This window comes from Perna viridis, chromosome 7 (genome assembly GCF_037379345.1).
Source record: "Perna viridis isolate PV_CMFRI_1.1 ecotype Kerala chromosome 7, ASM3737934v1, whole genome shotgun sequence".
Taxonomy (NCBI): Eukaryota; Metazoa; Mollusca; class Bivalvia; order Mytilida; family Mytilidae; genus Perna; species Perna viridis.
The window spans coordinates 15,962,411-15,979,041 of record NC_142451.1 but is presented as its reverse complement, the minus strand read 5'-3'; the positions used below and the strand labels follow the sequence as shown (position 1 = coordinate 15,979,041).

The following is a 16,631-nucleotide window of genomic DNA, read 5'->3' as shown; positions in this document are numbered from 1 at the left end:
TGTATGATTTTAGTTACTTTATGTTCGTTGTTAAGTATGTCTGTTTTCCATGTCTGGTCTTTGTCCCTGGATTGCATTCTTTTGATTACCTATAACCTCGGTTCCCTTGATTACTCTTTTGACACTTGGACCTGCACGGGGCCCTACAGTACCTTGCATGAGCTGTTTGAAAACATCTGGAAAACAGGGGAAATCCCTGAGGAGTGGAATTTAAGTTACATCATTTCGCTTTCAAAGACCGGCGACCTGAGCAACTGCCAAAAACTGGAGAGAAATTCAACTACTTTCCAGATTCCGATAAGGTCGATCATATATTGACCAAATTGCCACGTTACGGGTCATCATCGAGGAGTAAATAGAATGGCAATCACCCTTTTACATAAACTTCATGAAGAAGGTCTTATCATAGATTGCTTCTTGCCTAATTGATATATTTTGGGGTGCCACAGGGACGATGTATACAAGGTGATCACTCTAGATTTGTCACGCATAATTGATTGTGACGTGGGCTGGTTCCTGCACAAGTCCCAGACTTTCTCGTGACATCGGAAGGGAAACTTTCCCGCCTGCACGAGTCTCAGACTTTCTCGTGCTACCGCAGGGGAAGTTAATCCCGGCCTGCACGAGTCCCAGACTTTCTCATGCTCTGTTATGGTTTAGTAAAAAGAAGGAGCTCCTCATCAATTCCTGGCTACAGACAAAGCCATGTCTTGTTTAGGCCAAGTAAATTTCATCCCACCCTCACCAAAAATATGGAGTGGTTGAAAGGATTTTATTTTTTATTTTTTACTCCTTACCATATATTTGCTGGCCTAATGTTATCTTTTTGGTGTATAGACTTGTTCTAAATCCAAAGCGACACCAGTTTTAGAGTATATTATAGTGCCCAAATACAAGAAACTGATATGAAAAATCCTTTTGAAATTACCGTCTCATTTATTTTAATGTCATTTTTAAAGTGGGAAGAGGTGTACAAATTAATCAATTTTATTTGGTCTTAACAAGAATAAAATATCTGATTTTCTGAGTCTACTTTCATATGTCCTTCCTTGATATTTATATAACATTTTCCATTTATTGTTTATCGTAAATTATACTGGCAAAAGAAGAAAAATGAAAATCTGCCATATTCCTGAAAAATATATATATATAATTCAATTGCTATTGACAAAATAAATAAATAATTTTAAGAAGAGCAGAAAAAAATTATTTAGCAACATTGAAAATCCCTTAACAATGGTTTTCAAACAGACAACTGATGAAGATTTCATTAAAATCTCGGTCATTGCTATAACAGCATTTGTAAGAATGTTTTGTACTTGTACGAATATAGTTTAACCATTCATATTCTTTGGACTAGTTTTCTATTCTATTTTGAATAATCAGGATTCCGTCTACTTTACATAAGTCCGAATCTGATATCAATCAGGGTCAATTGTGGTCACGATCATACTATAAATTGAAGTCAAAGTTGAAATTTTTAACCCATCTGGTTGTTTTATCTTGAAGTCTAGAGTAAGTGTTTGGTCGTTCATTTATTCATCTTTTTTATATACTGAAAAGTAAAGTATAATCTATTTTATTTTCATCAATGGAGATCGATTTTGCAATCTGAAACTGGAGTTCCTTTTTTACAATTCTAGTGAAATAAAAAAAAACTCCATCCACAGACATTTATAACGGTATATAAATTTAAAAAAAAAACAATCTTTTATTCATTTCTTGTTGCAAAAGAAAATTGTTTCAATATACTTTTCTCTTTTGCAAGATGAGGAGAGAAGATCAAGTTCACGTACTTCATTTAATTTTTAAAAAAATGTACGTTATTTAGTTTAAAGTACAAATTCTTATAAAATTCAGACAATGCCTTTGGTAGGGTTGACTCATTGTGTAGAAAACCCCACTGAACAAATAATGCTAGTTTGGTTAACATCTGCTAAATTTGACGTAATGATAATCCTTTCTGTATTCAGATCTGTATTTTCGAGAAAACCATATATTCATCTCCCACTAAAGTTAACCGTATCAATCCATATCAAGAACGATAACTCTTGCAATGTACCTCTTTGTGATGTTTATCTCGAAAATGCAACAACCGGGTGACAAAATAAGACTGGTTATGTCGTCTGTAACTGTTTTTGAATTAGAAATAAAAATGAATTGGTGATTTTTTACATGATTGAAACGCTTCAGATTTTAACAAGACTGCTTCTTAAAATGATTTTTTTTTTTTTTTTTCAGTGATCATTTTCGATATAAGAAGATTCCTTTCGTATGGAAATAAAGTTTAGTCCTATTCGCCGTTTAACTTACTTGAAACTCTCAATCTATAAATTTGTTAATAAGGTACGTTGTTCTATTTTAGGTCAACATGAGAGTTCTGATTTTGATATCGCTGGTGATAGTATACGTCTCAAGGTAAGCTAAATATACCTGAAGTAGGTCATGGCTGCCATCTTATCTGTGTTACACAAATTGAAAGGCTGTAGATTCTTTGGATTTTCCGTTTTTCCTACTGTTTCTATTTCTACGCATGTCGTGTCATTCTGTACCTCTCTTTCTACTTTATTTTATTCCATTTTGATCGGCTTTGTCGTGATCAATTTTTGAACATGAAAGTTTGTTTCATCTAGAAATCTACCATCATACTAACAACCCCAAACTTAGTAACTTCTAATGATAATATAAAAGGTATCGGGGATTTATTTAGTATAGGTAACAGTGAAATCAATGTTATTAAGTTGTTTAACTCCTATCCCAGACATTAACGTAGCCATGGCCAAAGATAGAGATTTCGGACTCGATGAGGGAGATGTCGACCCTTTTCCGATGAAATACAGACTGTCTAGCACTATATCTGACGTGGCTCTATTCCGTCTTTTTAAACCTGTTAAATCTTAACCTCTTCAGGATGACACCCGGAAGTTTATTCATATACCATTTTCAAATAAAGGAATAGATGCAATCAGCAATATTCTTCATCATAATGAGGTAGTTTCCAAAATTCCACCATATTTCAAAAATCAATATGTACCTATTTTCTCTTACAGCTATACTAAGACAATAAGCAGCATAATTTTCAATCATAAAAAGACATTGAAGTCCCCTCTGACTTGTGACTGTGCTTCTTCTCTCTTTAGTTGCAATCCGAACGTTAGTGTAGAATCGTTTTGAAAATCCCAAGAAGTGTGTCAGTAAACAACCCAAGTCCGTACTTAACGATCATGAGGCACTCGAATGCTTTTCCTCGCCGCATGACAAATATGTTATCGTCCCTGCGGACAAAGCTTCAAACAACATTGTATTTGTTTGTAAATCGCAGTACCTCAATTGCCTTATTAAGGAATTGGACATTGATAGCAACATCCCAGGTAATGCCATATACAAACGCACTACTTCTGACAAAGTCACGTGACGAGACTTACATACCCAATTGTATCCACATTGTGAACAAGGAACGAATCAGGTTGTTCTTATTTATACAGGTAGTGTTTAATAAGTTTTCTCACGGTTTTTATTCAGTAAAAACATCCAGGTTTGAATGTTTATTCTATTTACTCCCATTTTAAAGACAGTTTACAAGTACATGTTGTATTATTCCGATTGTTCAAAGTCTTTGGAAAACACAATAGAAATGAATGATTGGATTATAACTGTTATTTTGAGTTTTTCACATTTGACTTCTCATTAGTCCGAATTTCCTGTGACCCTGCAACCCTCCTCTTTTTTATTTGGATATTGATATGCCCAACCCGACATATCAATATCCAAATAAAAAAGAGGAGGGTTGCAGGGTCACAGGAAATTCGGACTAACTTCTCATGTTCTAATCAATCAATCATAATCATTTTTCCTATCTAATTAGGTTTTAGTAATCCCGAAATTCAACTGTATCAAAATGTTATCAAAACAACATTCTTAAAATAATACATGGTATGGCATACTTCTAAAGTGGTTACTCCTTTGTCATGTTTTACTGAGTCTTCTGTAACAGCTGTGTTTCCCTGGTTTCTTGTTTAACGCTTTCGTTATATCTGAGGTTATGTTTGTTTGCGTATTTGTTTTGTTATTTCTTCACAAGAACTGATGAGAGGTTACTTCTTGAAACACGTGTACAGCATATCGAAATTTGCAATGTTACATAATTGGTAATTTTGTATTTCAATGTGTTCATTTGGTCTATACTATTTTGTGTATGTATGTTTTATTTTCCTTATTTTAAAGTATTTTTTTCTTTTATTATTTCTTTTCTTTCTTTTTTTCTTTATTAAATTATTATTATAACTTTTTTGCTTATAGACTGTTCTCCTTATTCGTGCCAATGTGATGATAATCATGAACATTGCATGCCATTTAAAGATTTTCATTGATTTTATTGTTCATAGTCAGACAATCCATGGTCATGACTTGAATGCCTTGGCTGACAGAATCTTCAAAAGTATGGACGTTGATCATGATGGAGAGATCACGGTCGCAGAAATGGACGCAGGATCAAAATATATCGATAAAGACGGTAGTTATATATGTTCATTTTAGTTTTTGTTTAGTTTTTGTTTTGTTCCTTTTTTGTTCTGTTTTGTTCTTTTTTTTTAATTGTTATTGTGTGTGTGTGTGTGTGTGTGTGTGTTCTTTTTAGTAAGATTGTCTGATCTGTTGTTAGTATTGTCTTAATGCATCATGAGTTCAGGTAAATGGTTATCATCCTCTTCTACGAAGAGCATTTTTAACAGAATTTTTTAACTTATTAGCAAATGGTCACATTACTTGTGAAGAGTATGCTACCAATGCCAACTTACCTCACGACCTTGCCCTTGAAGTCTTCAAGCACTATGATCCTGATGGTGATTGTGAAATGACACATGCTGACTCCATTATGGTCTTAAAAAACATGGACCAATCAGGTATTGCGTTATGAATTGGTTTGATAAGTTCAATATACAATGACCCATTGATATTGCTAACCACCTTGGTACGAGAATTCGGTCAAATCTTGCAACATTTCAATGGTAAATTTCCATTTTTCAAGCTATTTTTTATTTAAGAAAAAGTTGATTTACTGACAGTTGATAAACACCATAATTGAAAAGAAGTTTTATATAATCTGGCAAAGTAACTTATCAACAGTGGCACAATTCTGTTGATGTTGTTGATGTTTATTTTTTCTTATTTTTTCTTCTTTTTTTTTTTTTTTTTTTTTGGTGGTGGTAGTATTATTTGTTAACATTAGAACTGAATCCGTAGTGTTTAAGTGAAAGTTTTTTGTAAGAGTCAGGCAAAAATGGGGTATGCATGTTAAAATAAATATGATTCCATACAAGTATGCCTGAATATAGCTGAAATATTGCTGCTCGGGCGTTAAACCCCAAAATACAAACATACAAGTATGTTTTATCTGCTTGAAAATGCCATTATTTGATCTCTGCATCACTGGAGATGCTCAGAAATGTTTCAAAAGAATGTTAGGTAAAATAAGGTATTTGACAGAGTTATCTGTCCTTGATATGTTTAATTTCATTGCATTTCAATGAAAATATAGCTCAAATTCCTAAAATGATATGGAAAATCTTGTCTGTAAATAGTCAAATTTAATTTTCAAATTGGTGAGTTTTTTCATGCTATATTTCACCCAATGCCTGATTCTTATAGAGACTGACACTTAAGCACAACTTAGTTTTTTCAATAGATATATATTTAAAATTTGGTCATCCATTTTTGTTTTCACTCAAATCTGAAGTTATTTTGCATTTAAGTTCCATTTGTCCGAATCATTCTGATTTAAATCTATCTTTCGACAGGTGATGGACATGTCAATATGCACGAATTCGAACACTTCTTCACCCAGGTAAATGTACCATTTCTTAATAGTTTCTTTTGCTTTACAAAAACTATCGTAAAATTATCATAGTCACGCTATAGTTGATGATATATTATCAGGGTGTTAAGTTTTTTTCATTATGTATTTTCAAGTCTTTTAAACCGTTGGATTAAGCTTTATGAAACTTTCCTTTGTCATAGAATGGACTTCATCATTTAACTTGATAAATAATAGAGTACATGTACGTGTTTTGTGTTCGCATCTCCTCTTAAACTACTAATGGAGTTTTCTTTTATGAAAATGGCATGAGTGTTACAGTATACCTCTCTTCTTATTATGTATGCATACTGCCAGAATTCTTTTATCCGTAACTGGCTCGAACAAATTTTAATATTAAATAAGTCCTAGCTTTTGGTACTTAAGTACTGTTAGTTGATTATTCTAAGTTTGACAATCTATTTTTTTTCATCTTAACTGGGGCAGTTTAAGACACATTGAATATTCTAGATATTTAGAGATTTAATTTGTTGATGTGAAAAAATATTTTGTCTAATCAGTTTTCAGGATTTTATATAATTTAAAAATGAAAAAAAAAATGCCTCGATATCATTATTATTTAAAATAAGATATAATAAGAAATATTTTTAATATTTGACTCTATTAATTTAGTTTCAATATATACCTGGCTTAACAACCCAGTGCATAGTCGTCAAAAAACATCATAAGTTGTATAGAGGTATTTTGTCGATATGACAGTATTATTTATTCTCCTTCAGATTATGAAACATCTCGGTCACACTGATCATAGCCAACATGGTAAATAGGTAAGTCATTGTTGCGTAATGATTCGAACATCGATCGGTCATGAAAATCATGTCCGTCTATAAAGTGATCAATAGTTATAATATATAGATCAAATAGGATCTAAATGCAGTTTATTGGAGTAGATATTAAGGCTAAAAACCACTAATTCCACTTCCCATAGGCTTCTATGCTAATTTCACAATATTCAATGGCTTCTCTGGACTTTACCTTAACTTTAACCTGCAGAGGACTATATATCAGCATGATTCTACATATGTCAGCTCACAATCCTCAGAATGGCATGTGGGGTTAGCAGACTTGCAGTGCAGTACTGGTCACCGGAAGTGAAGGGTCTATAAATAGCATGGGAAATCCCAGTGTTTTCACAAGATAGGGGTATATTTAAAAATCATTATGGAGATTAGGCTTCACATCACAAGAAGCAAAATGCACCTATAAAATGTACAGAAATGTTTTTCCTTTCAGAAACTGTTTAAATTTTTAAAATAAGATGAGAACTTTTTTCACAGCACTATGAGGAACAGGGGTAATTTCTGCGTAGGACTATTTTTGCGTACGTTCCAAATGCTCATTGGTTGAATTGGTGGTCTGTAACCTAGATACATTTGACGTGTTTTGTTTTGTATTTTACTCATAAATTTATTAACAATTCCTACAATACCCCCCAAATTCCCTCATAGCCCGGAGTAGCTGAATAGGGGTTCTCTTTAATCCTTTCATATCCAGGGAAAATCTCAGTCAAAATCCCTCCTTTCTTTTTTTTTGTTTCGTTTCGATTTTTGTTTTTTTTTCTTGAAGGGGGTTATTTGTTAGTTGTTGTTTTTTTTTTTTTGTTTTGTTTTGTTTTGTTTTTTTTTTTTTTGGTTTGTTTTTTTGTTTTTTTGTTTTTTGTTTTTTATTTACATAAAACGTGCTAAGTGTATTTATTCCTCTTTGTATTTCTATCCTTAAGCAATGTATCACTTATATGAACCAAACTTCTTTTAATTATATGAACTGAAAGAGAAACATATATTAACATATTAAGCAACAGATCAGAAAGTATCAATAATTGGCCGAGGCTAACAGCACGTGACTGATACTTTGAAAAGTGTGTGGATATATTATTCCAAAATATGTATGATTCTGTTAAGCAGGCTTTGAGATTTTTTTCCAAACATTTAATACAACATATGTATGCATTGGAAAATTATTTCGATTGACTTATATTCTTGAACTTGATTCATTGCATTATTCTTTTTTATCTTTTATAGGGCACTTTCCGTGAGATGAATTGCATAATAAATCTAAGAAGAGAGACTTTTAAAACTTGTTGTATAGTTAAGTCACTGTAATACATGCCTTGGTACATCAGGTGCGTGTTTTTTTAATTACTCCAGTCGTGGTTTCCAATTAAAAAATATGAGTGAAATTACAAATTCACAGAACTTATGAAGATAAATACAAAAATACCAATCATATTAATACTGTAAATTACTGTATCCTGTATATATCTTTTTAAGAAGCAACATCTCACCTCAACGTTAGAACCAAGCGCATAGGAAGTTCGAGATCAAAATATTTATTTTGTTTCATCATACAAAAAGTTTTATACAAGAATTACTAAAAGCCAAAAATATCGAAATAAGAATGCCAAATTTAGTACTTAGCAGTCCTATCATGTGTAATACCAGGGTGAATGTTCAGTGTTTTTGGTGTTTCGGACTCTGTGTTAAATAATCTATGAAATAATTCGGATGAAACAAGTCTGAGTGATTGGTCATTGAATATAATTAGGACCACGTGATCCACTAGCAGTGGCTTCGAATTAATATGACCCATCATTAATCTTGAGCTGACATTATTCTTCCTTGTGGGGGTTGTTGTTTCTTTATCCATTCTCGTTAACATCTACTAAAATGTGTACCAGCAAGAAAACGACATCTACATTCCAGAAGAATATTATTGTTTGTGTGTTATATGATGGTGCTTCTATTTCCTATCTAGGCACAGGTTTGATCATTGCCAATCACTTTAAGTTGACAGAGAATTTTCAAGAGAGTAGGTATTAATATGCTACTTCACTATCTGTACTGATTTAAATTAATTAAACTTTTACATTTTATGCATAATATAGCCAATTCAATAGTCATACATTACTGGTCTTTGAATAAAGTCAAGGGGCTTCTCAAATACATTTGTATTTTCCCCGTCTGTCCGAAATCCTTCCACATTCCCAAGCCATTTCGCCATTTGAATATGAAAAGTCCTACTCCTGAGTTTCAAATATTTGGTAATATAACGGGTCACTATATTTTTGATTATAGGATATGGTTTTTTTAACAATATGAACTAACACCCGCAGTTGAATTACAGGTAGCAAAAAAAGATTTTTTGTCGTGATGAAGCTATTTTGGACAAACTGAATACATGGTATACATATGAATATGATACCAGTCAGAACTGCCGACTGCATTCATTATGACAATCGTACTTTTGAAGCGATGACATTATTTCAGCAATCAGTTTCGCACTTTAACTGGAGCAAAGATTATCGATCGACTTGCATTAAGTTCGATCTTACCTTAATGAAGCTATTCTAGAAGGCCTGGGTTTGAAAACTTTCTTTTACACAACATGCAGTTATGGACAAAATGAACTTTCCCCATTGCATACATGTAATTAGAAGACTGTTCTGTGACCATTTTGGTTTATCTTTATTTTTTCAATAGAACTATGGTAGTGTTTTAGAGATAAAGCCTAATAAAATGTGAACATATGGAAAGTTATGCGGTTTTAATCACTTATCTGGAGAATACTGGAGTAACACAGTCGATGCGTTCATCTCAGTGTTTTCAGTCTTCAATACCATTCAAAACTGAGTCATATTTTATATTTTACTGGTTGTGTTTTACATAAATGATTATGACGCATGTATCGATAATATAAACAATACAAAACCAGAAAAACGATAGATAAAAATGAATATGTCATCGACTTATATGACGTGGGATGTTTGACAACCTCCTTGCTCACTGTAGGTTTAATCCAAGGTCCCCAATACCCATCATGATATTTGGGGTCTGCCATGGGGTCATTCTCGGGAAAATTACAAGGTACTGATGTCAATGAATATTCTGCTAACATTTCGAGCATTTTGTCAACGATTTCTGGATGCTTTTTTGAAAGATCGTGTTTTTCGAATGGGTCCTTTTTTATGTTGAAGAGCCAGATATTTTTTCCTTTTGGTCTCTCGTATGAAATTGATTTATCCGACAGCTCATTCGTTTGTAATGTGTATATCCAAGATCCATTGCCTGAAAAAAAAAATCTAGTTTAAACTGTTGCTATTTCAGTAACATTAAACAATGGTTACATGCCCAAGTATTTTAAGTTGTCATTAAGTTTTATTTCTATGTTAACGATTTGTTTTTCTATAAATATCAGCATGTAATTTTAGGGTTCGCGGTTGGTAAAATGAAAGTATTGTATTGCCGCTTAACTTCTGAGACTAATTAATCAGTAATATTATTTTGAATAACTGTTTTCTATGGGTTTCTCTTATCGTTAAAAGTTTGGTTCTGAAAAACATATTTGGAATGCTTTAATGATGAAATAAAAACAAAATTACTTATACAAAATGTATACCATTACCAGGATCTCCCGTTATAAGTTTGAAGTCTCCGTAACGTAAAGCAGCTCTGTGTCTAGAATCAAATTTTGGACCTCTTTTCCGATCACCAACTAACGGCGTTAGTGGATCAATGTTATGTAGGATGGACTTGCGTGGACTTCTTTCCCCTCGACTAAAAAGAAAGCAAAAACACGTGTATAGTAATGGTACGACATAAAAAAATCATTTTGTTCCTTAAAATAGAACTAATGCATGTTGTTACTGTAAAAATTGGAATCGAGATGCACATTAGATTGATATTTAAACAAGCTTCATATATTTCCTTGTGTATATTCTAAATATGTGCTAAAGTGAAATCAAGGGATCCAGGATTAGTACATTAATCGAGAAGACAATCTAATTAAAAGCCGATCTCGCAGCTCCCGGTTTTCTGCTATGTCGCGTGTGACATCCAGGGACAAAGACCTGACAAGCAAGATAGACACACACAACAAAGAAAATAGAATGATTTAAATAACACACACATAGAAATAAATGTAACCCGAATGCCGCTATAAAAACTGGGATGAAGTAACAAGCTCAAACCAAATTAAGCAAATAGCAACCGTACCTGAGAGTTTTCCACTGGTCTTTGCCATCTAAGGTATTTGTTCCGTCAAGTGTTCCTCCAGCTAGGTTAACTAACGTCGGGAACCAATCAGAAACGTGCATTAACTCCGCTGAAATTTTCCGTTTATGTTTTACACCATATCCGTTAACAAATCCTACTGCCTTGATGCCACCTTCCCACAGAGACCCTTTCCAGCCTCTTAGAGGCCAATTGTTTCCCCCGTACAAAACCTGGCCACCATTATCTACAGTTGGTATTTGCAAAGAAAAAATAACATTCTACTGAAAACATCACAAGATCGGAGAAATTATGGAAAATTACTAGGAGAAAGAAGCAAGTAAAACTTAAATAATGTCAGAACATTAGTTTGCATTTTTTGAAATGGTACACCTAGATACAAATATATAGTTCTTGGTAGAGATTCCTCATACTTTGTAAGAAATAATTCCAAATCATCCTCCATATACACAAAATAAGATGTTTACAAAATGCTGGAATTTTTAATCGACAGCATATTTGTTCAGTGTGGTGGACGCGTTTTTCAACAAACGGTCGGCATTCCAATGGGAACAAATTGTGCTCCTCTACTTACTGACCTATTCCTTCACTCTTTTGAGGCTGACTTTATAGCTGATCTGATCCGAAAGAAAGAATATCGTTTAGCTAGATCGTTTAATCTCAGTTTCCGCTATACTGATGAGGTATTGTCTTAATAGTCCTAATTTTGGGGATTTGATACATCGCATCTACCCCGAAGGAACTTGAGATAAAGGATACTACAGACACTGTGCAGTCAGCCTCATACCTTGACCTACACTTAGAAATCGATGGTAAAGGAAAACTATTGACCAAACTTTACGACAAACGTAATGACTTTTCATTCAGAATTGTCAACTTTCCTTTCATCTGTGGCAACATCCTTTCTGCACTTGCGTGTGGAGTGTTCATATCACAACTCATACGTTATGCCAGAGCTTGCCGAAACTACGCTAACTTTTTTTATTGCGCTAGAATTCAAACAAATAGGCTTCTGAAACAGGGTTATGTTGCTATAAGATTGAAGTCATCACTACAGAAGCTTTATGGTCGTCATTATGAACTCGTGGACCATTATGAGGTATCCATCTGCACCATGAAAACTGATCTGTTCAACGTGTCATAGTTTTCCTTTCCTCTATCGTCTATCCCGGACCTGACACCCCAAATCCTTCCTGGATCCTCCACTGAATTTCAACACAAATAGCCCATGGGCTGGGATGGTCCACAGTGCACTCCCACCCCCCACCCCCCCCCACTCCCTATCAACTTCACGGCGATTTTCAGTTACCTTTTTGCCTCCCATTGCCGAATCAATTTGTCGCCAAAAAATATTCTCGGATTCTTTTTCAGTATAAGCCTATATCAATCGGATCTACTCGGCAATTTCCGCTACACTAAAAAATAACTTTTTTGTACATAAGAAAGGCCGAGGAGTTCCGATTGAGCCTATATTTGTACCTTACTGGGTCATAGCCAAGATTTTTGTGACTCAATTGTTCCAGTGTCTAAGTCTTCCTGGGGCAGCATGTGTAAATAAACTGAATACATATAGTTATAATCATATAGCCCTATGTCTCAGTTTTACAATAGTATCAAGAAATTTGCGGTAGCACATCGGATTTTACAGTAAAATGAATAATGTGTACCCTACCCCACCGGAAAATCGTTTAAATTGACATTTTTTCAATGTCAAAACCACTACAGAATTTATGCTTCAGTAAAAAATGTCTTATTTGGTATTTTAGTTTAGTATTATCACAATTAGTATTTCTGGTGTTCTTTTGATGACTTGTGGCGATTTTCGTAGTCAGAATTTATCAACCCAAGGTGCATCTGGTCCATGCTCCCAGTTTGTAGTGGAGCCCGAGTTGCTCATTTGCTTTTGTTACTTTGTATGTATGGTTTTAGCTACTTTGTGTTCTTTGTTGTGTGTCTGTTTTCCGTGTCTGGTCTTTGTCCCCGGATTGCATTCTTATGATTACCGCTATAGCCTTGGTTCTCTTGATTACTCTATCAATAATGCAAAAAATGGGATTTTCGATTTCCCGTAAAAAATTGCATGAATTCAACTATCCAAGTTAATGGCCTTTCGAATGTGAGCAAAACTTGTGAACAAACCTGTAGTGAATACTAGTAAGGTATCCTTCCAAATCCCCTTTCCTTTAAATGCCTTGACAACATTTCCAACTGCTTCGTCCATTGCAGATGTCATACCTCAAAGAGAGTAAATATTTTTTAAAAAATAATATAAACCATATTAAAGATCTTCTCTAGCCCTGTCTATAAGAAGCTGTGCTTTTTTAACTTGGTTTTAATATTATACACTTCATATACTAGTTTCTTTTGATTACAAATGGACTACACGAATTCTTTTTAAAAAAGAAATTTTAAGTATTTCTCCGTCTAAGAATCAGGCAAAACATGCATAAGATGCGACTCATGAAGAAAAAAAACGCAGAGATTTCATTGTACTATCCAAGTATTTATACCTCATAACCTCCTTTGTAAAGTAAGCTTTTTTAAGATATTGATAGGTCAAATTTAGTTGAAATGCGCTATGGAAAAATGGCGGGAACATGTTCCCGCACATTTAAGTCACAGATGCTTCAGGATAAATTTAAATAGCTTTTGAGTTGATTTCCTCATGTATTAATTATGTTTGAGGTAAAAAAGACCAAACTGAGCAAAATGATATGCCGCTCATTGCCTTATTTTTACACAGAATTGTACTTAAAGACATTGCTAAAGCACAAAACACGAGCTTTATATTGAGCAAACACCATTATTATTATTATTATCATAATTATTACTATTATTATTTCTGTTGTTTTATTACCGTCAGATGAAAATGTTTATAATTTAAATAATATACTATTTATGTCTCATGTTCGTATATAATTGTATTGTATGCACTTTGATAAAACATTTTTGTGCACGTTGAGCTGGTCAGAGTAATGTCTAGGTACGCACTTTATTTATGAAAAAAAAACAAATAAATGAAAGGTTCATATGTAAAAGATAATACCTGCATACAGCCTTCTTTTTTCATCTTTTATATGTTTATATTGCTCTAAATATCTGTCTGGAACCTGGAGTGGATAATGGACAGCTTGGAAGGACAGATACAAAAACAAAGGCTGAAAACAAATAAAAGAAATAAAAAAAGATGATGTGTTAATCATTGTAACATTAACGTTACTGATCAGAATTAAATTTCTTAGTATGCTATATGTGATTGTTCGTAATGTCAAAATTTAATAAAATATACGATTTTCTAATTGAGAAGACGATAAAAAAAGGTGAGTACAGAAAGTAAACTTGGTTGTCACTTAAAAAATTCCTCAATCAGTTGAACATATTAACCTTTTACATATTTAAAATGCTGAAACATCGATTTCTAAAAGCATCCAGTAGATAAGAGCAGACTCGACCACAAATAAACTTCAATTTTTCGCGAACTTTCTCAGATGAATTTACCATGTTTTTTTCGTGGTTCTTTACGACCTCTTCAGCTTTTTTGGCATATAATGTTGTGGAATATTGACCTCTATATTCGTAGTTGACCTTCTGGATGCCATCACGTAGGTCCATACCATTTAAACCCATAGCTGAATCGTTATACTGGTAATGGTCCGCTTTCCCATTTAATATACCTATAGGAGTATAGTTTTTAATTATATAGATACCAGTGTTTTATCGAATGTTCCCAGTGTAATAAATTTCGATAATTCAAGCTGTGAAATAAATTCGGTAATTTCACTTTCGAACTTTCTCCCGCCAAAATGTCACAACTTTGATATCAATCCGCCAACCACAGAAATTAAAATTCATGTTGAAAATATCGATAAATTATGAAGAAAATCTATATAATAAATAGGATAATGAATTGGTTATCGTGAATGACTAAAATATAATCATTCGTGCAAAGAACGATTGAGGATTTACTCGTGCCCGGAACAAGTTCCGTACACTCGTTAAATCTAGACGTTCTTCGGTACTTGTGATAATATTTTGGTTATTCACTTCTCCAGTTAATTATCCTTTTAGTATTTCTAATTAAAAGCATTCCGCCCTCGGCTCCATGAAAAATTCATAGCTTACTCTCTTAATGTTGAGGAAAGTGGTCTTGTAAAACTTATTTACTCTTATAATTGCCAATAAAAGTTATTATGAGGAATTGGATGGGCGGTTTCCCTTTTATTATGTTTTTTTCCATTTATTGTTATAGTAGTTAGGGTTCCATGGACTTTACTTTCCGCATATTAACTATTTAAATTGTTCAAAGCCAACCAGCTGAAATCCATCCTCAACTCAAATTTCAACCAATCAGGGCGCTTGAAATAGGAAGATTTGAGAAAAATTCAAGGATTTTTTTATGGAACTTGTTTGTCAATGGTATAAATGATTACCGAAGAATGTGTCAAAACCTCTTCTTGTAGGCAAATATTCTTCTTTAAAAAACCCCAAGTGCCATTTCCCTACAGCGTGGGTAGAATATCCAGCCTCTCTTAGTTTATCTGCAAGTGTTGGGTCTCCTAGAGGCATTCCGTTAGGTTGCAGTGGCCAAAATATACTATGTTGTATCCCAGTATGTATCTGAAATGTATCATACAAACAGTAAATTTGTAGATTCGGGATAGCGATTTGGGACGCTTTGATACACACACGGAGTTCCATATCTTATGGGGTATAAAACTAAATTGACAACCGTGTTAAATGAATTAGAAACCAGAGTTTTTTTTTAGTGTTACTAATTAACATGATTGCTCTTGACAGTTAATTTTAAAGTTTCTTGTCGTCAATACTTTTATTCTAGATAGCAGTTTTTAGCTTTTTGTTTTGTTTTGTTTTTACAAACAATTGCTGTTGACTTCTCTTCCAAGTATAAAAAATTATATCTTAATTACATTTAAGCCTATAAATTGACAATACGACATTGTTATCGACCAGGACACGACATTTCTATAATAATCTGATATTTATAGTACATATGAAATGAAGTACGTGTGTACATAGTTTACACCTCTAATATAGTCATAAAAACACGTTTACCTGGTACCGGCCTGTCATGAGCTGGGAGCGTGTCGGTGAACAAATAGGCTGTACGTAATAGTTTTCCAGTTTCACACCATTATGGGCTAGTTTATCTAGCACTGGAGTCTTTATTTCAGACCCGTGGTATCCAATGTCATTATAGCCATAGTCATCAGCAATTATAAATAAAATGTTTGGTTGTTTCCTTGCCAAAAGTCCGGAGATCGCAAATACTATGATATAGAGAGTAATTCCCAACATATCCATATACAATCATCCTCATGGCATAATTAATTTAATCCATATTTAGTTACTTTAAACAAACATCTGTACAAGTATATTTTGGTTGAACACGTGTACGTGTTACTGTTTGTTATTTAATTCTCGCTTGAGAGATCTCGTAAATAGTCGTGTGTGTGCAATAAATCAATGGCGCAAATACAACTGATGAACTTTTTATTTTCACTGTTTCATGAAGCTTGACTTGAAAGCCTTGTAACTCGCTAGCATCATAACTCTTTTTTATATACTTTTTTTTAATATGAGTCGCCAACGGTGAAAGCAGGTCTAGCAGCCGCTCGAGTTTTTGGGATACCTACTTAGTGTAACATGTAACTAAAAATGTTATAAACCAACAGACGCGTAGCTGCCGTAAGTCAAAAATGCTTTTGCCTGCACTTAATTTTGCCATTTTT

At 33.5% G+C, this 16,631-nt stretch overlaps 2 protein-coding genes across 3 annotated transcripts; one reads left to right on the top strand and one right to left on the bottom strand.

Moving 5' to 3' along the window:
* Window positions 1-1,416: 1,416 nt before the first annotated feature.
* Window positions 1,417-7,939, top strand: LOC148611525 (uncharacterized). The gene is made up of 7 exons (XM_088592176.1): window positions 1,417-1,515; window positions 2,366-2,418; window positions 4,386-4,513; window positions 4,749-4,901; window positions 5,796-5,842; window positions 6,592-6,639; window positions 7,894-7,939. The coding sequence occupies exons 2-6, from the start codon at window positions 2,372-2,374 to the stop codon at window positions 6,637-6,639; spliced, it is 423 nt and encodes a 140-aa protein (XP_088448302.1). The 5' UTR covers window positions 1,417-1,515; window positions 2,366-2,371; the 3' UTR covers window positions 7,894-7,939.
* A 1,373-nt stretch (window positions 7,940-9,312) lies between these two features.
* LOC148611524 (arylsulfatase B-like) lies at window positions 9,313-16,340 on the bottom strand. 2 transcript variants are annotated; one of them, XM_088592173.1, is made up of 8 exons: window positions 15,955-16,340; window positions 15,312-15,498; window positions 14,380-14,555; window positions 13,928-14,039; window positions 13,021-13,116; window positions 10,864-11,107; window positions 10,268-10,425; window positions 9,313-9,936 (listed from the first exon to the last, which is right to left on the bottom strand). In XM_088592173.1, the coding sequence occupies exons 1-8, from the start codon at window positions 16,201-16,203 to the stop codon at window positions 9,503-9,505; spliced, it is 1,656 nt and encodes a 551-aa protein (XP_088448299.1). In that variant the 5' UTR covers window positions 16,204-16,340; the 3' UTR covers window positions 9,313-9,502. The 2 variants fall into 2 exon arrangements, with proteins under 2 accessions (XP_088448299.1, XP_088448300.1); XM_088592174.1 differs by having other exon boundaries at window positions 10,274-10,425; window positions 15,955-16,339.
* Window positions 16,341-16,631: the final 291 nt, after the last annotated feature.